The sequence below is a fragment of the Microtus pennsylvanicus genome, chromosome 20 (genome assembly GCF_037038515.1).
Source record: "Microtus pennsylvanicus isolate mMicPen1 chromosome 20, mMicPen1.hap1, whole genome shotgun sequence".
NCBI classification, from domain to species: Eukaryota; Metazoa; Chordata; class Mammalia; order Rodentia; family Cricetidae; genus Microtus; species Microtus pennsylvanicus.
The window spans coordinates 3876365-3899280 of NC_134598.1; the positions used below are offsets into that span (position 1 = coordinate 3876365).

The 22916-nt window shown below is 41.8% G+C and overlaps 1 protein-coding gene across 4 annotated transcripts; it reads left to right on the forward strand.

Moving 5' to 3' along the window:
- The first annotated feature begins 256 nt into the window (after window positions 1-256).
- Window positions 257-21616, forward strand: Mdm2 (MDM2 proto-oncogene). 4 transcript variants are annotated; one of them, XM_075954772.1, is made up of 12 exons: window positions 257-457; window positions 798-904; window positions 1048-1132; window positions 6049-6123; window positions 9191-9324; window positions 9694-9743; window positions 12751-12818; window positions 13151-13247; window positions 13920-14068; window positions 17516-17671; window positions 18751-18828; window positions 19756-21616. In XM_075954772.1, exons 3-12 carry the CDS (start codon window positions 1052-1054, stop codon window positions 20326-20328), a joined length of 1461 nt encoding a protein of 486 aa, XP_075810887.1. In that variant the 5' UTR covers window positions 257-457; window positions 798-904; window positions 1048-1051; the 3' UTR covers window positions 20329-21616. The 4 variants fall into 4 exon arrangements, with proteins under 4 accessions (XP_075810887.1, XP_075810884.1, XP_075810885.1 ...); XM_075954769.1 differs by having other exon boundaries at window positions 285-457; window positions 743-904; XM_075954770.1 differs by having other exon boundaries at window positions 290-457; window positions 830-904.
- Window positions 21617-22916: the final 1300 nt, after the last annotated feature.

Consider the following 22916-nt stretch of genomic DNA (forward strand, 5'->3'; position numbering starts at 1 on the left):
CAACTCCAGCAGCAGGCGGGGTGGGTTTAAAATACCACACAGCTGTTATTCTTGCTTCCGTCTTGGATACGAATCTGCCTCGTTACCGTTGCGGTTTAACAAGAACAACAAAACGCCATTCGCTACACCTGCGCTGCGCGGGCCCCCCCACCCCTCCCCACGCCCCGCGCGCGCACGCCCGCCTCCTATTGGTTCTATTGGTCCAGAAGGCGGTGCCGTGCGTGCGTGCGTGCGCGCCGGTTCCCGGATGGGCCGTGACTTCCGGCACTCTCCCCGCGGGCGGCAGGGGGCGCGCGCCGCGGAGCTCCGCTTTGTGGCGGGGGCCTCCTCGGCCCGGGTAGCCGACAGGCGGCCGGGCTCTCAGCCAGGAGCCGCCGTCGCTCGAGCTCCGGAGCGAAATGGTCGCCGGGCCTCCGCGCGTCCCGTGAAGGGTCGGGAGGCACGCGGGGAGGAGAGGGTAGGCGCCGGTAGCGGGGGCGCGGGGCACGAGGCCGGGTGACCGTTTGCTGGCGGGTGGCCGCGGTGTCCTCGCCGGGCCGGAGGGCGGGGCCTCGGCTGGCGGGGCGCCGGGCGGGGGGCCTCCCGGCAGGCCCCGCGGCTGGGGATGCGGGTGGTCTCCGGGGTCGCTCTGGGCTCCCCGCAGGGGTCCGGGCGACCGCGGGTGCCTGTGGCCTGCACCTCTGGGTGGGGCGGGACCGGGCTGCCCCGAGTTGACTCAGCTTTTCCTGTCGGGCTGGTCAAGTTGGGACACGTCCCGCGTCGCCTGCTGGAGGAGCTAAGCCCCGACTTGCCTCCAGCTGGGGCTATTTAAACCCGGCCTTTTCTGCAGCCGTCTGCTGCCGGCGAGCGGAGAGGGGACACCTGTGGCTTCCCCGACGACGGCGCCTCTCCTGCGTGGATCCACGTAAGGGACAACTCGCTTCATGTCCTTTTTTGATTTACGAAAGCTACTGTTAAAGACGTTTTTTGTTTCTTTTATAAAAAAAAAAGTAATTTACCATTTCAAGTTTTTATCGTCTGTTTTTTTTTTCTTCTTTCTACTTGTAGGCCAATGTGCAATATCAACATGTCTGTGTCTACTGATGGTGCCGTAAGCACCTCACAGATTCCAGCTTCGGAACAAGAGACTCTGGTTGGTATTTTTGTCTTGAGTGTATAAAAATAACTTATCTTACTAGGTAGTCAAATAAGACGCTTAAACCCAAGCTGTAGCACAGCCCTAAAATTGTAACTGTATGTTTAATGTTGTTGTGATTGCATTAGGGAATTAACAGCAAGAATCTGGATTTTCATAGCTCTTCACTGACACGGCCTTTAAAATGAGTTCCATTACATCAAGTGTGGATGCTAACGCTTATGACATGCATTGTCGTGTTTGTTCTACAGCTGTGTAAATGGTAATCTTAAAGGCACTATAAACTCTTGAAGCTTTTAGTCATTACAGGAATGCATAAAATAAAAATTCAAAGTACCAGTCTTTGCTCTATATCTTGTTTCCTATTCTATATTAATATATAAAGGTGTCCTCAGTAAACTACAGAATTACTTTTAATGACTGCAGAGTATTTGATAACATGAGCACACCATTTGAGTGTTTTTCTTAAGTCTTTACAGCTTTTGTTTGCTTTTGGTGTCAGATTGGACCCCAGCCTTTGGGCTGTGGGTGCATAAGTACTGTCCCACTGAGCTGAGCTACAGTCTTAGCCCTGTGACCTACTGGTAGATGTAAAAGTTGCCTCCTGTTTGTCAGTAAAATAAGTGTGTAATTATTCTGTAAGAAAGATAGGGAAGTAGAAATCGTAGGACCTGAATAAGCACATCTGATTGCTAACTGGTGATGATGGTCTTCACTCCTGCCAGCACTGAATTAGCACTAGCTTTCTTTTTTCCTTTTGATGTCATTTTGTACATATTTTTGAAGAATGTGATGATTTGCTACATGCATACCTGTCAAGGTATTTTAGCTTTCCACTTCTTTAAACATTTATCGTTCCTTGTTGGCATTCTTCACACGCCCCTTCTCGTTGCTTATAAACTGTGTCCTAAGACTGAGCCGGTCTTACTGTTACTGGACTGTTGTTTCAGGATTCAGGCCTGGATCTCCGGTGAGGCAGCCTATCCTTTGATTTATCAAGTAACTTGTTTATCCAGAGTTGTGCTCATGCTCAACCTCTGCCTCTGTTTAGCCCCCTCTTTTCCTTCTCCCCTCATTCCCTTTTATGTTTTTCATAGTAGTTTGCATGATTCTCTAGTTCTGCGCATTTTCAGTGTAGTTAATTTTTTTTTACTAGTACTGTATGTAACTTGATGTCTTTATTACTGAAAATATTTTTATATAGTCAGATTTATCTGTTTTGATGACTTCTGAGCTTTCTTAGAATGTTTTGCAAGAATCTGTTCAAAGATTATGCACGTATTTATCGTATTTTCTTTTTTTTTTTTCAATATTTATTTACTTATTATGTATACAATATTCTTTCTGCCTGTATGCCTGAAGGCCAGAAGAGGGCACCAGATCTCACTACAGATGGTTGTGAGCCACCATGTGGTTGCTGGGAATTGAACTCAGGACCTTTGGAAGAGCAGGCAACGCTCTTAACCACTGAGCCATCTCTCCAGCCCCCTATTTATTGTATTTTCATGTAGCGCTTTAAAACTTGTTTTTTGCATGTGGGGTTGTGACAGATTTAGCTGTGCTGTCACGCTGTCCTGGAATTCACTCTGTAGACCAGGCTGGCCTTGAACTCACAGAGATCTGGCAGCCTCTTCCTTCTGAGTGTTGGGATTAAAAGCCAGCACCACCACGTCCAGGTGGTTCCTTTTTTTTTTTTTGAAACTTCTTCCTTGTTTCTGAGATTATAATTGTACAGTTTGTTCCTTCTTTTTCCAAAGCCTCCAATATGCTTTTTCTATTTTGCAAATTCACGACCTTGTTTTCATTAATTTTTGTTACATGCATACACATCTTCCTAAATACAAATTTCTCTGTGTGAATAATGCCATTTATATGTATAGTTACAGTATTGACTATTTGGTATTTGATAACCTATTTAGGAATAAATGCTTTTCTTTTTGTTTTTTTTTTTGTTTTTTTGTTTTTTTTCGAGACAGGGTTTCTCTAGCTTTGGAGCCTGTCCTGGAACTAGCTCTTGTAGACCAGGCTGGCCTCAAACTCATGATCCGCTTGCCTCTGCCTTCATAGTGTTGGGATTAAAGGCGTGCGCCACCACCGCCTGGCAGGAATAAATGCATTTCTAAAGAGCATTTTAAAACCGCTAAAAATAGTCTTTAAAAAAGTGGGACTGGAGAGGGTGCCGAGTAGTTAGTTACAAGTGCACTTGCTGCTCTTTCAAAGGATCTAGGTTGGATTCCCATCACCAACAAGGTGGCTCAGCCCTCTTGTAATTCCAGTTCCAGAAGATCTACTGGCCTCTTTTGGCCTCTAGGGGTACTGTATGAACATGGCATACAGGTATACATGCAGGTGAAACACCAATACACATAAAAATAGCTAAAAAATTTTTAAAAAGCCCCAAATATCAAAAATAAATATGCAAAGATAATGATTTGTATGAGGGTGAGTTTATAAAAGTTGAGTTTTGCAGATACAGTGAGCATGATCACATTACATGCCTACTCTATCCTGGTTTTCCAAACATTCTTTCAACTTTAGTTGACTCAGTGTACTTACTATCCTTAAAGCATTTAACAGTCTTTTAAAAATAAACCAAATGCTGTCTAGAAGTGGTATTCACTTTAGTCCGGTTTGTCTTGAGGCTACCTCCTGAGGTTGCATTCTAGGCCATGTAGACAAAGAGGGTTTGCGCCATGTGAAGCCATAAAAAACTGTCCTGCTAGGGAAAGACAGCTAAGTGGCCAGGAGTGCTGGTTACTCCTAGTGGGCCTGGTTCTATTCTCCCCACCCATGTGATGACTCCAGTGTAACTCCAAGGATTTGACATTCTTTTCTGACCTCCTTGGGGGACCAAGGACACAAGTGGTGCACAGAAGTACATGCAGGTAAAATACTCACATGCATAAACAAAATGAAACAAAAGACTCCTTAAAGCTGTAAGGGACAGGAGCATCTTCAGAGTAGTGCAGCTTGCCGGTTAGGTGGCAGTTGTCTTTTTTTTTTTTTAAATATTTATTTATTTATTATGTACACAATATTCTGTCTGTGTGTATGTCTGCAGGCCAGAAGAGGGCACCAGACCTCATTACAGATGGTTGTGAGCCACCATGTGGTTGCCGGGAATTGAACTCAGGACCTTTGGAAGAGCAGGCAATGCTCTTAACCACTGAGCCATCTCTCCAGCCCCCTGTTTTTCTTTTTTGAGACAGGGTTTCTCTGTAGCTTTGGAGCCTGTCCCGAAACTAACCTTATAAGACCAGGTTGGTCTCGAACTCATAGAGATCCACCTGCCTCTGCCTCCCGAGTGCTGGCATGTGCCACCACCGCCTAGCTTTTTAAGGATTTTTATTTTGTGAGTGTGAATGTTTTGCCTGCATGGGTGTATGTGTACCATGTGGATGCCTGGTGCCTACAGAAGCCAGAAGAGGGTGTCAGAGTCCTTGGAACTTGTCACAGATGGTTTTGATCTATTGTGTGAGTGCTGGGAACAAAACCCAGGGCCTCTGTAAGAGCAGCAAGTGTTCTTAGCCTCTAAGTTATCTCTTAGCCCCACCAGTTATTACCTCACTACTGGGAAGGCTAGATTAGAGTCAGCCTAGACTGGAGCTTCTGTACAGTAAGACCTGTTTTTACAAATAAAGTTTATTTTGTATTCACTCCTGTAGTTCATTTAGTACTTTGCTTTAATTGGCTAGACATGGAAAAAATACCTTCTGGCTCTTCTGATTTTACTGGCATGCTCTTTAAATAAAAGTCCTCTGTCTTTTTTTTGTTGTTGTTTTTTTGTGGCACTATCTCGCCTTTTTGGGTGCATTGTAAATGATTATAAGTGAGTGAAGTGTAAATCACATAGGAAGAAAATATTGAGCTGTAGTTGAGGGACATGAATTGTAGTCTTTGAATTGTTCATTACCTCTTTGGTTTGGATTTGTTCTGTAGCAGTTGGGTATAATAGATTGGTGATAGGCTTAGTCCTAAAGGTGTATTTTTTTCTCCTTCATTCTGTAAGTTTCCTTAGAGCAGACCTTTGGGTTTGTACAGTACACTTGCCAAGCACACTGGATCTCAACTAGATTTTTTTTGGTTTTTCGAGACAGGGTTTCTGTGTGGCTTTGGAGCCTGTCCTGGAACTAGCTCTGTAGACCAGGCTGGTCTCGAACTCAGAGATCTGCCTGCCTCTGTCTCCCGAGTGCTGGGATTAAAGGCATGCGCCACCATCGCCCGGCTCAACTAGATTTTTTAGTAGTAAACAGATGATAGAGCTGGAGAAAGGAAATAGTATCACATTCCCATGTATATTCAGTCCCTGCAGAAGCCAGAAGACGATGTTGAATCACCTGGAACAAGCTGGAGTTTCAGGCAGTTGTGAGGTGCCTGATGATTGGTGGGTCCTAGGAACTGGGCCTGGGTCCTCTGCATAAGCAACAAGTACTTTTAATCTCTGAGCCTCTTGATACTGTTTTTTTGTTTGTTTGTTTGTTTGTTTTTTTCGAAACTGGGTTTCTCTGTAGCTTTCGAGCCTTCCCTGGAACTAGCTTTTGTAGGCTAGGCTGGCCTTGAACCTACAGAGATCCACCTGCGGGCCTGGAATTGAAGGCGCGCACCACCACCACCTGGCCCTTGATACTGTTTGTTTTTTGATCACAACTAATAGTATTTAATGACTTCATGATAATTGCTTAATACAATAGTTTTTTCTATAGCATTTTTCCTCCTCTTTGGTGATGTGTGCTTCTCCATTTATGAAGTCTATTGTACTTAGTGTAAAACCCAACTTTTTGAGGTCTGACTTTGTAACAAATTGTTAAATGGTATTTGCTGCCTTTATTGGGCTTCCTTTTGGACAGACTTGGTGGGCTTATGCTGGAGAGTGCTCTCGTGGATATAACAGCAGCTGTTCTTTTCTTCTACAGGTTAGACCAAAGCCATTGCTTTTGAAGTTGTTAAAGTCTGTTGGTGCGCAAAAAGATACTTATACTATGAAAGAGGTGAGCAGAACCAAGAGATAGAGAATTGATGTCTTTTTTTCCTTTTTTGATTTTATTATGTATACAGTGTTCTGTCTGTATGTACACCTGCAGACCAGAAGGGGGTGCCAGATCTCATTACAGATGGTTGTGAGTTACCATGTGGTTCCTGGGAATTCATTCTACTTAGGTCCTCTGGAAGAACAGCCAGTGCTCTTAACCACCGAGCCATCTCTCTAACCCGAATACTTAATAGTTAATACTCTTAATAGTTAATAATAGTCTTAATAGCCATATGTAGTATTTTTTTCAAGTTTGTGGGTAAGATTTGTTATATAGAAAGATTTTGTAATAAGCAGGGACACTGTTTTGTGACCATTTGAACTATATTTTGAAGCTAAAAATACTAATTTATATGACTTTCTTTTTTTGAGACAAGGTTTTTCTATGTAGCTCTGATGTCCTGGAAATCTCTTTATAGACCAGACTGGCCTCTAACTCACAGAAGTCCACCTGCCCATGCCTCTGAGTGCTTGGGGTTATAGAATTCTTAGCATTTGTGTTGTGAGCTCATTTGGCAAATTGGTAAAAGTCTCTGATTTGTAATTTCTCAGAATCATTTAAATGCATAACAGTAAACAAATTTATGATAATGTACTTTTAGTTACTTTTTAATTTTTAAAGCTTTATTTATTTTGTGTATATGTACATGTATAAAGGAGATTAAAGGACATTTTGAGGAATCAGTTCTCTCCTACCCGGTGAATCCTGGGTAATCAGACAAGGGTCGTCTGGCTTGGCAGGAAGCACCTTTACCTTTTGAACCATCTCACCTGCCCAGTATAAACCTTTTACATTAACAAAATACGGGGCTGGAGAGGTGGCTCAGCAGTTAGGAACACTGACTGCTCTTCTAGAAGACCCAAATTCAATTCCCAGCTTGCACATGGCAACCCACAGCTGTCTGTAACTTCAGTTTCAGGGCACCCTCACCCAGGCATACATTCAGGCAGAACATCAGTGCACATAAAAACAAAACAAAATACTGACAGTAAGTTTGAATTTAGTGTAGTAAGGAATGAAATAAAATGTTAAAATATTTTTTTTAGGGATAGCACAGTACAAAAACAGTTTGTTTATTGGTGACAGAAATTAAAAATATTGTCATTTGTTGCCTATATTCATAATTGATGAGAAAACTAAGTTTCAGTTCAAATTTAGTGAAAATGAAGATCATACCCCCTGCCCATACCCCCTCCCCATCACAATTGTTGAATTCCCTCAATTTTATCGAAGGACTTCTTGGGTATCCCTGGGTCCCAGGTTGGAACTTGTGCTCTAGAGCTACAAGAGTACAACGTACTGTACTGAAATCCCTGGTGAGTTGATTCCATGAACCTGTCGTCTGTTTTCGTGGACACAGCATTGTACTGTTGTTTACCTTAAAGTTGTTTATGAAAGTATGGTTTTCAGTGAGTGGCTGGGCAGATGTAGACAATTTCAGTGTGAGAGATACAAGTGTTATCTTGTTTACTTAAAACACTGAAGTTTTGTTCTTATGACTGGTTAGTGGGACAGGAAGAGACTGAATCAGCTATACTGTTAGAAACCTCTTAGAAGATACTTTCTAGGAGGAACCTGTTTTTCTTGTCCCACTGCCTGCAGCAGCGTCTGTGATCATGGATGTGTAGGCGCGTTCCTTTAGTGTTGATTGACTCACTGGATGGTGATGGCACACATATTTAATATCAGCACTCAGGAGGCTGGGGCAGGCGGATCTCTGAGTTGAAGGCCAGCCTGGTCTACAGAGCAGGACAGTCAGAGCTGTAGAACCCTATCTCGAAAAACAAAACAAAACAAAATAAGTTGATTGATTCCTGCTTAGCTACTAAAACTACTAAGTCTCTTAAGTGTTAAGTGATGTTTTTAGGGTCATTAACTTTTTGGGTTGACCTTTATAAAATTAGTTAAGGAAATAAACAAGAAAGTATGGATTTAGCAGTAGACAGAGTAGAAAATAGATCAAAGCCATCAAAAAGATGTTGGGTGCTTGTATTGAGCTGTATGCAGTGGCTCAGTGATGTTCTTCTGTTCTCCACAGGGCATTGCCTTCCAAGTCCCTTACTTTAAAACATAAAACTTTTAATGCAGTGTATGTACAGTTTTCCTTATGCTTTGATATCTCTATATTACCTAATACATGATGTAAGCAGTTGTTAATACTGTATTATTTAAGGAGTATTGACAAGCAAAAACATTTCCTTGTTTAGGACAGATCTCTGGAGTTAATTTAGACCCAGAGTTGGATGTGGGACTTAGAGCTGTTTATATTGTCTGTGCCTGTTTTCAGTTCTTTCTCCTGGGGCACTTGAGAGAGTAGTGAAAACCAGTATGGGGCAGTAAAAATGCACTGGAATAGGGGTCAGTCCTAGAGTGGTTTCCTCATCCTTTTTTATGTTTCTTTCTATTTTGGCGGTGCTCGGTGTCAGACCAAGGGGCGGTCTTTTCATTTCCATCCCGTGATAACAATTGTACTGACAGCTGCACTGTGCACTGTAGTATGCTTACAGACTTGCCTTGTTGATGGGCTGATTTTGGGATAACAGTGTGTGCTAAAACTGATTTATGGAGCACAGAGCACTACTGTTTAATTTAATAGTAGTGGTTGGGACCATGGACTACTCGGGTTGATTGCAGTAATAACTGAGACTGTCTGATTGGGAGATGCTATTGGTGATTTTCCTGTTCCTCTGGGATGACTTCAGAGCTGTTGAAGTTTTAGGTGATTGTTTTCTTCATTTTTTTTTTGTTTTGCATTTTTGCCTTCCCTTTCTTTCCTAGAATGTTAGTATCTAGATTTCTGAGCAGAATTAAAGTTTATGAGAAAAAAGAAAAGAAACTCATTTAAGTAATGTGAAGGAAAGGAACAGTTACTTCTGTTTTCATCAACTTAAAAAGAGCTTCTAGACACAAAATGGTCTTGTATAGGATTGTGGATGTGGTTGTTTAGATAAGGGGGTATTACTCAATGTATGCAAAACTGATAATTAGTTTCCTTTAATACTTAAAAATGACATTTCTATTTCAGATTATATTTTATCTTGGCCAGTATATTATGACTAAACGATTATATGATGAGAAGCAGCAACATATTGTGTATTGTTCAAATGATCTTCTAGGAGACTTGTTTGGAGTGCCAAGCTTCTCCGTGAAAGAGCACAGGTAAATAAATCAGAAAGCTGCAGCTCGCCTCCATCTCTGTCCCCGTCAGAGAGAAACTGTGGCCATGCAGACAAGATGCTCTACTGCTGCTGACACTCCTGGCCCTGATACTCATTTGGGGAGGGGGTAGTATATTGTTTGGGAACCTGAATTCCTGGCGTATTACAAGCCCGTTTGTTGATATATGTTGTTGTTTGTTTAATTGTGTGTGAGCGTGGCGTTCAGAAGATAGCTCCCTCCACTGTGTGAGTTCTTAGGATTGAACTCAGGCCATCAGGCCTGTCCAGTCTTCGGTTGTTTGGGCGTGTAAGGGATCTAACTTCACTCAGCTCTAGGTTCTCTATTTATAATTTTTCTTTTCCTTACAAGGAAAATATATACAATGATCTACAGAAACTTGGTGGTCGTAAGTCAGCAAGGTAAGTTAATTTTGAATACTCTGAAAATACTGTAGCTCTGAAGACAGTTCTTTCTGACTGAGGGTCTCATGTATCCTAGTCTAACCTCAAGCTCACTATGTAGTTGAGAACCCTTGAGCTTTTAGAAAGTGTTTGAGTATCTTGTTGTGTGTGTATATGATACATGTCTGTGGGTGGGACACGGGCCATGATGTCCATGCGGAACTCACGCTGCATTCTTTTTATGTGGGCTCTAGAAATCCTCCTCAGACTTTTAGGCTCCTGCCAGTCCCTCTAACCGTGTTTTAAGGATTGGAGACATACTTAGTGGAAGAGTGCTTTCCCAGCCTGTGTGTAGTTCTGCTGCAATCCCTAGCACTGTAAAGTAAAAGGCAGAACAAAACGGTACAGAGACATTGTTGCTATCTGTGTGCATGTATTTTGTATTTCTGGTTCTCTTATTTATTATTTTAGTCACCTCTTTCAGTGCTGACTAATTTTGTTGTAAATTATTACTTATTTTTATGTGTGTCAGTGTTTTGCCTGTGTGTATGTCTGTGTACCATCTGTGTGCAGTGCCTGTGAGGACAGAGAAGGCCATCAGGTCTAGAACTGGAATTACAAACTGGAATTACAGACAGTTGTGAGATATCCAGATTTGTCTGGAATAATAGCCAATGCTCTTAACCACTGAGCCATAGTTCCAGCCTCTGTTTACTTTTTTGCTTTGTTTTGAGATTGGATCCCTGTAAATTTTCTAGGCTGGTTTGGAACTCAGTCATGCTGCTCTCCCAAGTAACTGGGATTACAACCCACATGGCATTCATTCATTTATTCAGCACTGCTGGGAACTGGACCCAGGGACTCATCTGTGCTTGGAAAGTGTTGTTTTAGCTAGCTGCCTCAACAGCCCTGCGGCCAGTGGTGGCACACGTCTTTAATCCTAGCACTCAGGTGGTAGAAACAGGTGGATCTCTTGAGTTGAAGGCCAGCCTGGTCTCCAAAGTGAGTTCCAGGACAGCCAGAGCTCTTACACAAGGAAACCAACCAACCAACCTCCCTCCCTCCCTCCCTCCCTCCCTCCCTCCCTCCCTCCCTCCCTCCCTCTAATGTGTGTGGGTGTTTTTTGTTTTGCCTGTGTGTATGTTTGTGCATCCCAAATGGGAAGTACCCACAGAGGCCAGAAGAAGGGAATTGATCTCCTAGACTATTGTAAGTGAGCCGCTACCTCTTGCAAGAGTGTCCCGTGCTATTACTACAACCCTCTTTTGAAAAAAAATTAATTATGGAGCCTGATGTGGTGATGCATACCTTCAGTCTCAGCACTTGGGAGGCACAGGCAGATGGACCTGTCTAGCCAAGTCTACATAATGAGACACTGTCAAAGAGAAAAGTTTGTGTGTCCCCTGTATGTGGGTGTGATATGCACATGAGTGCAGGAGTCCACAGCAGCCAGAGGTGTTAGATTCCTTAGAGTGGAGTTACACGGGGTTTTGAGCCACTTGCCATGAGTGCTGGGAAACCGAACTTAGGACCACTGTAAGAGCAGTGTGTGTTCTTACCCACTGAGTCATGTCTCCAGTCTCATCATTTTCCTTAAAAAACAAAAAACAAAAAAACCCCAGAAAACTCAACCTACATTGACTTGTGCTTCTGTGAGCACTTTTATGTGCTGTGATGTGCATATGATGTCAGCTGACAGCTTGAGGGAGTCACGTGGGTCCTGAAGATCAGACTCTGGAGTGAGCTCGGGTCATAAGGTTTGGGCAGCAAGTTTCCTTATTTCCTGGCCTGTCTTGCCAGGCCCAGTGATTCTTTTTAAGAATTACTTTATGCATAATTATAATAGGAGTATAAACTTGAGTGGGAAATGGCTGTGAACTAAAACTATTATAAAAAGTATAATACAAAATGTATCATACAATGTTGAATGCCCCGTTCATGTTTGTTGAAACCTTGGGTTATCAGTTAGAATTTCTTTGAAAAATAACTAATATTAAAGGCTACTAGAAGTTGATCAGACCTTGAAATGAATTGAGATGTTTGCGACCTAAGTAGGACCTTGCTCTTTTCTTGCCCCCTTTCTAGTCTTTCTTGAATAGACAGTCATTTCCATTTTTTAAGTAAGCAGCAGTTTAGCTCTGCTTGAAGTAGTCTGTTTGTAGTGTTAACGTGCACACTGACGCTGAGCTACCTACTCAGACTGACTCAACTCAGTTTTGGGATGCAGCCTTTTGAGACTTTAGTAAAGGTACTTGGTTTTCATTCTATAAAGATACACACATGGAATAGTGTTTTGATACTTTTTAAAGAAAAGGGTTGGTCTTCTTCTTAAACCCTCCTTCTCTCTTCTCCCTCCTCCCTTTTTTTTTTAAAAGACAGTATATCACTACATAGCCCTGGCTGGGCTAGAGCTCACTATATAGACCAGGCAGACCTTGAACTCACAGAGATCCACCTGTGTCTGTCTCTTTAAGTGTAGAAGGGAGCTGTGGGCTGCTTCCTGCTCCTGGCCACCTGGCTAGCTTATGCCCCCAAATAACAACACACAAACTGTATTCATATAAACACTGCCTGGCCCATTTCTATTAATGTGTGTAGCACCGAGGTGTCCATCCTGGGTTGGAGCTTTATTGCGTCTGCCCCAGAGAGCAGAGCTAATGCGTCTTAGCTCACTTCCTCTTCCTCCCAGCATTCTTTTCTGTTTACTTCAAGGCTGGCTTATCAAATGGGCCGAGGCAGTTTCTTTATTAGACCAGGCTGACCTCGAACTCACAGAGATCTGCCTGCTCTGCTTCTGCCTTCCAAGTACTGGGATTAATGGTGTGCACCACCACTGCCCGGCTTATTTTACTTTATAATTACTGTTTTAAAGTTGAATTTATGTCCATGTTTTAGCATGCAAATGACACTTGGGACATACATGGCTAATGCTTGTTGAAAGGTTAAATTTTGTACAGGGTTGGGTTAAACTGGTATATGTTGAATTCTTATTCTTTGTTTTGAGTCAGTTTTTCCTTTTTCTTAGAGTCTTCAGACTCCGGCACATCAGTGAGTGAGAACAGATGTCAGCCTGCAGGTGGGAGTGATCAGGAGGTAATAGTTAATTTATTTCTTACTCTTCTACAAGGTTTCTTTTTAAAACTTTCTATTTGTGTGTATTGTCCTTGAGTGTTTGCATTCCCGGGCCAGTAGTGGATGCCGTATCACCTGGAGCTGGAGTTACAGGTGGTTGTGAGCTGCCCCAGATGTGAGTGATGGGAGCCAAAGTTATCCAGTCCAGAACAGCACATGTTCTTAATCTCTAACTCATCTCTCCAGCTTCATGACAAATAGTTCTTGAAAATTGGGAAGGTTATATAAAACAGAGCTCGAAGCAGCCTGTGCTGTGTTACTTTGTCATATTTTACATTTTCTTGTGTGTTTAGGACCCTGTGCGAGAGCCACAAGAAGAGAAGCCTTCATCTTCAGATTCATTTTCTAGACCGTCTACCTCATCTAGAAGGAGAGCAATTAGTGAGACAGGTATATATGAGTAATTATTTGGCATATTACATAGTTGTTTGGGGGTTCTTCCTTTAATACTGTGGTTTTGGGGTTAGATGGCCTTTTCACAGTTGCCTAAGATCATCATAAAACAGATATTTACATTTATGATCCCTAACAGTAGCAACAAAAATAACTTTGGTTGGGGTCACCACACCATAAGGAGGAACTGTATTAAAGGGTCGCCACATTAGGAAGAACCATTGCTCTAGACCCCTGGTTTTGGTTCTGTAATAAAAGATGAAGTCTTGTTTTCTATTTTAATTATTTTTTTGAGACAGTATCTCTGCAGAGACCAGGCTGGCCTCACTCACAGATTGACCTGCCTCTGCCTCCCAGGTGTTAGGATTAAAGATGTGTACCACCATATCTAGTATACTCAAATTTTTAACGCTTAGTCTTGACAGAAATATTGTATATTGTTGGGTCAGTAAGAGCTCTAAATGGATCCAGTTTATTGTAACTTTTGGAGGTAAAGTTCAGAAAAAACATTGGAAACTTTTCAGTGTTTTTAGTTGGACAGATTCAGTGAAACACTGACTTTAAGAATGTAAATGGTTGACTTTTGTTACAGATAGGAACTAAGACATTACAGTTTCTGAATCAGCCACAGCACAGGGATTTAACTACCTGTTTCCCTTTAATACATAGAAGAAAACTCAGATGAACTACCTGGTGAGCGGCAAAGGAAGCGCCATAGATCCCTTTCCTTTGATGAGAGCCTGGCTTTGTGTGTGTTGAGAGAGATATGCTGTGAAAGAAGCAGCAGCAGTGAGTCCACAGAGACCCCCTCACATCAGGTATGTGTTGGTTTTGATTATTTAAGAAATACTTTAGATGTGTTTTATTATTATCTATGTGTTATTTATATATTTATTTAGGTATATATGTTTTTTGGACACAGGGTTTCTCTGTGTAACAGCCCTGACTATCCTGGAACTTGCTTTGTAGACCAGGCTGGCCTCGAATTCAGAGAGATCTGCCTGCCTCTGCCTCCCAAGTGCTGTGATTAAGGTGTGTGCTACCACCACCACCACCAGGATTATTTTTTATGTAAGGGTTTTGTCAGCTAGTATGTTTCACATGCATGCGCTATCCTTGGAGGCCAGAAGAGGATGTTGCATCCCCTGGACCATAGTATGAGGGTGGTTATGGCCTCTGTGTGTGTGTGGAACTTGGGTCATCTGTGAGAGCATCAAGTGCTCTAAACTCCTGAGTCATCTCTGGAGTCCTGTTTTCCAGTTTTAATTTTTTTTTTCAAGTCTTAGTCCTTAAAGTTCTTTTTTTTTTTTTTTTTTGGTTTTTCGAGACAGGTTTCTCTGAGGCCTTGTAGCCTGTCCTGGAACTCACTCTTGTAGACCAGGCTGACCTCAAACTCACAGAGATTCACCTGCCTCTGTCTCCTGAGTGCTGGGATTAAAGGCGTGCACCACCACCACCCAGCAAGTCCTTAAAGTTCTAACAAACTTATAAATAGAATGCCTGTTACGGGCCCATTGAGAGGAACATTTTGGTTCAAGAGGTGGGGTTTTCACTGGGGATAGACGTGACTGAGAGAAGAGGCAGAGCCAAGGGATGTGCTGCCAGGAAGCTAGGGTGGGGCTTTTTCAACAGTAGCTTGCCATCCCCCTCAAACCTTTATTTTGTTCCCTAGTTTTATAATAAATAAACATAAAAGGAATCTTTAACAAGTGCCCTTGTTTGATGTGAGACTGATGCTGAACACAGTGGTAAAATTTAATCTTAAATCTGTATAGAGCTCCTGCTTCTAGTCCTAGGTTTGGAGAGAAGGGGAGAATAGAGTAGCGGTGCTCCTGGGAAATGAGTACAGATTCCGTCCTCGCTGACGTCATCTTAGGTGTGGACCACTGTACTAGTGATCAGCTCTCACAGCTCAGGTGTGTTGGGGCAGAAAGCAAACTGAACATTTAGAAGTTACACTTTTTAAATAAGCGAAGGAAACTGAAATTCATCTCAGTTACGTACTGTAGAAATCTAAGGGAAGTTTGCTTTGATTGCTTCCTTGTTCGTTCTCCTTGCCAGAGATCAAACCCAGAAATAAGTTCGCACATGGTAGGCAAGCACTGTATCGCTATACACTTCAGCCTCCTGTGCCCCACTGAAGACGACTTTGGGAACTTTAGCTTTGTTGGAGTTCTGTATCAATAAAGATGACACCAATATTCACTATCCATGTACAAACCTACATTGCACAGAGCTAATCAGCAAATAGGCTTCTGATTTCTAGGTCTGTGTATGAGAGATATTAAATTCAGACTGTGCTGGTTTATTTGTTGAAAGTTGAACTGTAATAACAGCTTTTTTTTTTTTTTTTTAAATTTTGAGACAGGGTTTCTCTGTGTAATCCTGACTGTCCTAGAACTCTTTTTATAGACCAGGCTGGCCTCAAACTCAAAGAGACCTGCCTGCCTCTGCCTCCCAAGTGCTGGGATTAGAGGTGTGTACCACTGCCACCTGGCTTCAAAACAGCTTTCGATATTGCATTTGAAAACAGCATGTTTGTTTATGTGCGTGCGTGCGGATTATGTCTGCCACAGTGCATTTGTGAGGGATGTGATGAGGTCAAAGGACAGCTCGAGGTAATCGGTTTCTCTTTCCACCATGTGGTGAAGTTTCAGAGGTAGAGAACTCAGTGCCTCAGTCTTGGCATTGTTATCCGTGAGCCATCTCTGGTCCCCAACAGTGTTGTCAAACACCATATAGTTAACCTTTTGGGTCCCGTTCGCTTTGGTCTCTGTTGGATCTTCTTAATTTGGAAAAGCAACCATAGATGTGTAGACACACATGCATGGCTTTGTTCAGGAAAGATTTGTTTATAAAAATACACTGGTGTTAAGATAATACAGCTTGCAGACAACTGCTGCAGAAAGTCTGATTCTAGAGTTGAGTGAAGGGACACTGTTGGGTTACCAGAGATGTGACCGACTGTCCTAACCTGTGTCAGTGGAAGTTGTGTAGGAATTAGAGCTAGTCCTTGAAGAGTTGCTTTTTCTACTGCTTTATCAACATCACTTCAAGTCCCTATTTTGAAATTTATAAAATAATAACACTGTTTTTGTTGATTATATTAATTCAGACTCCTTTCATGCCTCAAGGGACTGTATTCTCTAGAAGTTAGATGATGGATCTGAAGTTGACCTGTGTCCTGACTCTTAGCGTAGTGTACTCTTCTCAGTTATAGCTCAGGATCCAGCTTGTGGTCAGCTTAGTAGAGGATTTTAAGTTGAATCTCTCTTATGTTTTTTTGAGACTGAACCTCTCTAGTCCTGACTATTGGCTGTCCTCTGTAGGCCAGGCTGGTCTTGAACTCACAGATAATCCTCCTGCCTCAGCCTCCTGAGTGCTGGGATTAAAGGTGTCCGCCACCATACTCAGCCCTTTAAATTGAATCTCTTGATTGAGAAGATTATAGCCTTGGTATGTGTTCTTACCCTTGGTTAGCATAGACAGATAACATTAGGTTCTGAAGCTGTGAGTTATTAAATCCTAAAATGTGGGGTCAGTTGAAAATACACAGAATTGTAAAAATAAATTTGAAAATTTGTCTTGAAGCTTTTCAAATCAAGTTATTCTGGGCTGGCAGCACAGTCTTAATCACAGCATTCAGGAAGCAGCGTCCAGTTCTAGGCCAGTTAAGGCTACAAAGGTAGATCCTGTCTCAAAACCCAAATAGCAGATTTGTATTTGTGCAGTAACTAGCATTCTGACACGCTAATAGTGTAATTAAGGTAAGTCTTAGCCTTTTTTGTATTTTATAGAGAAGCTTGCAGTTACGCTTCATCTAATTAATAGGCGTGTATATAATCAATAATTGCATAAATAGGAAAGGTTATTAAACATGGTATTGTTAGAGGGTTTAGCCAAACAAAGGTGACTGGGATTTAGAAGCTCAAATTATTTTAGGGAGGGAAAGTTAGTGGAAGAATTAGGAAACAGAATCTGACCGGAGTGTGGGTGTTGAGTAGGATAGAGTGTGTTTAGCTGAGGGCATTTGGAAATGCTAATGCAGTCATACTGAGTGTAACTTCAGTGCTAAGGCCCTTTGACCTTTTTCTTTCATGTAGTAGAATTTTGAGCAGGGAAGATTGAATATTAATGAACCTCAACCTTGCGCCAGTCTGTGCTACATGAACAGGAGGAGGAAATAGTGGCCCAGGATGAATTAGGAAGCTCTTACTGAAGCCTAGAGGCAATGTCTTTAAGTTCACTTTATTCTTTTCCCATAGGATCTTGATGATGGTGTAAGTGAACACTCAGGTGATTGGTTGGATCAGGATTCGGTTTCGGATCAATTTAGTGTAGAATTTGAGGTTGAGTCTCTTGACTCCGAAGATTACAGCCTGAGTGAAGATGGGCACGAGCTCTCAGATGAGGATGATGAGGTGGGTTTCCATGGTTGCTAGCTTTTTAATAAGATTGGAGTCACTTGAAATTTTTGCTTTTTCATTTGTGAGTTTAAGACAAAATATTACAGCTTCTGGTTTATTATAATCTCATATTACTAAGTCAGAAACTTAGGCATTAATGGACATTCTTGTATGGTCTGCCCATAAACTTCTCCATTTGGTTCTACTATTTGTTTGTTTGTTTTTCTTGAGACAGAGTATCACCATGTAGCCCTTGGCTGATCCTGAACTGTCTGTGTAGACCAGGTGGACTCACAGTGATCTGCCTGCCTCTGCCTCCAGAGTGCTTGGATCAAAAGCAAGCGTCATTACTCCTATTCCTCTCTTTTAATAATAATTTGTTTTTCACAAATATAAAACATGCAGCAAACATCCATGTCAGATGGTGCCTGTATATCTCTTTCTTGGGAGTGACTATACTTTTAACATTTCTAGTTGTTTGTTGTTTTCTGGCTAATAACTTAGAATTTGTAAAATAGGTTTTCTTGAAATTTTTTTTTGGGGGGTTTTCCTAGACAGGGTTTCTCTGTAGCTTTAGAGCCTGTCCTGGATCTAGCTCTACAAAGACCAGGCTGGCCTCGAACTCACAAAGATCCACCTGTCTCTGCCTCCTGAGTGCTGGGATTAAAGGCGTGCGCCACCACCGCCCGGTTTTTCTTGAATATTTTGTTTGCTAAGTATTAACAACTCCGGGCTAGAGAGGTTAAGAGTGCTGGCTGTTCTTCCAGAGATCCTGAGTTCAATTCCCAGGAACCACATGGTGGCTCACAATGATCTGTAATGAGATCTGGCGCCCTCTTTTGGTGTGCAGACGTGCATGAAAGCAGGACATTATAAATAAATATTTTTTTTAAAAAAAGTAGTTAAACAACTCTTGCCATGGTGGGTAAAGAGTTTACTCTTCTACTTTGTCTACTTTACTGGAACTGCGTTTGACTTGCCCTTCAGATCTCATGGAGAGTTAGTGGCTCTAGCTATTTGTTTAGGACTTATTAAGAATTCAGCCTTCTTGGTTGAGAGGTGGTAAATTGATGCTAATGAATTTGTCTTATTAGGTCTATCGAGTCACAGTGTATCAGACAGGAGAAAGTGATACAGACTCCTTTGAGGGAGACCCTGAAATCTCCTTGGCTGTAAGTATACAGATACTTCACAGAAATAAGGACGGCTCTGAGATGAGGATTGGGAAAAGTTAGAGTGAGTTAATTCTATACAATTAACAATTTTATACTCTTATGACTTAGAGTATTTTTCCTTCTTTGTTGTAGTAGAATCTGTTGATACATTTGTTTGGTTTTATGGGATGGAATTTAACCTTGAATATATTGGACCCCTGAAACATCCATCCTCGTCTAACAAGACCTTTTGGTTTTGGTTTTGGGGATGAGTGGAAGCCACACTTAGCCAGAATCAAGGAATCGGTGTGGGAGAATAAATGGACTTTACCCTCATTGCTTCTGCATTAGTCCGTTTGCCAGGCAAGGTAAACTGGATATATTTATCCAGGGTTCACTAGGAAGTTCACCCTTCAGTGTATGCAAGGATACAGGACATGTTCAGTGATGACTCAGGGATGCGGGAGAGTGTGCTTCTCCAGTTGTGTGAAGAGAAATTGGGATAAGGAAGACACACTGAGCAGTTAAGAGTCCAGGAGAACATTGACAAGGCTGGATTGTGATGAGAATGGTATATTGGAGCTCTGGTAGCTGACGAGAATGGTTTTAGATTTCTCTTGTGGATGAAATGGGGATGTTCAGTTTGTTTGTTTGTTTGTTTTAGTTTTTTAAATAGTGCTAGAGATTGATCCCAGACGTGCAGTTATTATTTCACACAGTTCTCCATGTTTGTGTATACATGCAGGGAAAGTGTCTAACATCTGCTCTCTTAGCTAATTTCTGGTATAAGCATTAACTCTGTTTCTCATGGGCTTTTTACCTATTTTATGTAAAACATGAAATGCTGAAAATTATCTATGTGATAGACTTTTACATCAGGCGTACTGTGACGTTGCTAGCCTTGCTGTGACTAATAACAAGAGTTAATGTCTTCTTTTATTGAAGGACTATTGGAAATGTACCTCCTGCAATGAAATGAATCCTCCCCTTCCATCCCACTGCAACAGATGTTGGACCCTTCGTGAGAATTGGCTTCCAGAAGATAAAAAAGATAAAGGGGAAATATTGGAAAAAGCCAAGCTGGAGACCTTGACTCAGGCAGAGGAAGGCTTAGATGTGCCTGATGGAAAAAAATCTACAGTGAATGATTCTAAAGAGCCCTGCACCGAGGAAGATGATGATAAAGAGGTCCATGCCTCCCCGTCACAGGAGAGTGAGGACTACTCCCAGCCGTCGACTTCTAGTAGTGTTGTTTATAGCAGCCAGGAAGATGTCAGAGAGGTGGAGAAGGAGGAGACACAAGACAAGGAAGAAAGTATGGAATCTGGCTTCTCTCTTAATGCTACTGAGCCATGTGTGATTTGTCAAGGGCGGCCTAAAAATGGTTGCATTGTTCATGGTAAAACTGGACATCTCATGTCATGTTTCACATGTGCAAAGAAGCTTAAGAAGAGGAACAAGCCCTGCCCAGTGTGCAGACAACCAATTCAAATGATCGTGCTAACTTATTTCAGCTAGCTGACCTGGCCATAGAAATAGAATTATATATTTCTAACTATATAACCCCCAAATTAGATAACATGAGTTTTATTTTTTCTGCATACACTAAAGCAAGAAAAGCGTCTCAGTTCATATAAAATTTGTTGTATGATTTATCTCCTTGAGGGTGACAGTAGTGTTTCCTTCCTTTTAGGAGAATTTCATTTGATTATATTTACATTTGGGTTTTAATGTAATCTGCATTGGCTGTGTAGCTCCTTTTCCTTTTCCATTTTCCTTATATTTTAAGTACATTCTACCTGGAAGGACTGTTGGAAGTTCTCTCCAGTTGCAAATGATGGGTCCATTCTGAGAATTGACTGCATAAGAAGTATTTGATTTCTTTTTTTTCATCTATGAATATAGAACATTTAATTTATTTAATACCTCTTATATAAGGACGTAAAGCTGTGTGAAGATTGAATATATAAGTTACTAAATTCTGAAACTCCTTAGTTCTCCAGCTGTTATGGGTGTGGGCTGGAGAGAGGATGCTGGTAAGGCACTTGGCTGTGTAAACCTAATGGCATAAGCTTGATCCCTGGAACCCTTGAAAGGAGAAGGAGGGGACCAGACCCACAAAGTTGTTCTCTGATCTCCACACGTGCCCCAAGTGTGCACACTCTTTTAAGGTACGAGTTGTATCTGGTGCCGTGTCCGTAAAAACATGCACCTTATTTTCCAGCTTTTGTCATGAGGAGAGGGACAGGTGATGCACTCTTGTCTCATGTTGGAAATTCTGAAGCACCTTCTTGGGCTCAGCTCCATGGTTCCTGATGTTGCCTAAGTTTCAGGCTGTACTTAAGGTTTAGAAACCATTCAGAAAGACTAATTCAGAACGTGGATAATGAGAACTCATTTTAAAACATGCATAATATTTTAGAATGATTTCTCCATCCCTGTAGATTAACTTCTTGGTTCATAGTCTTTGATTGAAGGGCCCTGTATTTTTCACATGTTCAAGTGTAGAAAGTAAAATCATCTGGACTGTAAGTTTAACTAGAGGATGGTTTTGTACTAACCTCGTTGGCTAAAGGAATCAAACAGAAAACCACTCCTTATGATGAGTCTATTACATCTACATAGGAGAACAGCGAGGAATGATTGCTTGGTATCCGGTGACTAAGTGAAGCTTCACTCTTTCACTTTGTAATGCTGAGGTTATATCCTTGGGCAGTACTAGATTCTAAATATTTAGGTGTGGTATACATTATTTATTTGCTAATAAATGGTTTATTAAATATAAAGGATTGTTTTAAGAGGTTCACTGACTCTTACATATTTTTCCTAACAGTTTATGTGGCTGACAAGTCTGGATGTCTGCGTTTGACTGTGCCTGCTCACTCTGCCATGGGCAGCCAGATGCTCTTCTCCCTAGGCTAAAGTGGCCATCAGTGAAAGGCCGCTTTAGTACTCTCCACTTGGTTGTAGTGAATGGTACTGCCTTGTTGAAATTGCTTTTTGTTTTCTTTGAAACTAAATCCTAGGAAGCCAGGGGTGTCTTGTCATTTTTATAGGTGCTCAACAGAAATTGACTAAATGGGGCTGGTGATTGAGCTCAGTGCACTGGGGAACAAAGTAATTTGGTTTTGCTTGGGACCTGGGTCTTGAGGCTAGCTACGCAATAGTCACATACAAACTTCAGACCCCCAAACTCAATGCTAGGAAGAAAGTAATTGCATCAGTCTTGGGGCATAAGTCCTGAGGCTGGCCACAAAAAAAAAAAAAGCAGCTTGTGGACCTCAGACTCCAAAGCTAAGTGGAGCTTTAGATCTCTGCTTTTGTTTAAATTCAAAATTCCTTGTGTTCTCATTGAAAGATGATGTTCTGTGGGTATGAAGGCTCATTGTATTGTGTAAAGCTTATAGTAGTTCTTGCTGAATGTTCTGTAGTCCACCTTCTGCCTCCCAAGTACTGGGATTAAAGATGTTTCTACCATTGCCCAACCTCAACTTTTAGAAGGCTTTTTCAGTTTATTTACTCTCTGTGTGTGTGTGTGTGTGAGAGAGAGAGAGAGAGAGAGAGAGAGACAGACAGACAGACAGACAGACAGACAGACAGACAGACAGACAGACAGTATACCACAGGATACATGAAAGTCAAAGGACAATTTCCTGAGTTGGTTAACTTGTTATATCATGTGGGTTTAGGGAGTTGAACTCAGATCATCAGGCTTGGTGGCAAACATTTGATGAGCCGTCTTTCTAGCTCCTGAATTTGATTTTGTAGTTTGTGGTAGTTTGAATGTAATTGTCCCCTATAAGACAAGGGAGATGTCCTTGTTGGAGGAAACGTGCCACTGTCGGGCACACTTTAGATCAGTTTGCTTCCTGTTGCCTTCCGATCAAGATGTAGGACTCAGCTCCATCAGCACCACGTGTGCCTGCATGCTTCCATGTCTTGCCATAATGATAACAGATTGAACCTCTGAATCGCAAGCAAGCCCAATTAAATGTTTTCCTTTATAAGAGTTGGTGTCATGGTGTCTTCACAGAAATAGAAACCCTAAGACATATTTACAAAAAAAAATTAAAATTTCTGATTGGGGATGCAAAGTCCACCTGGCT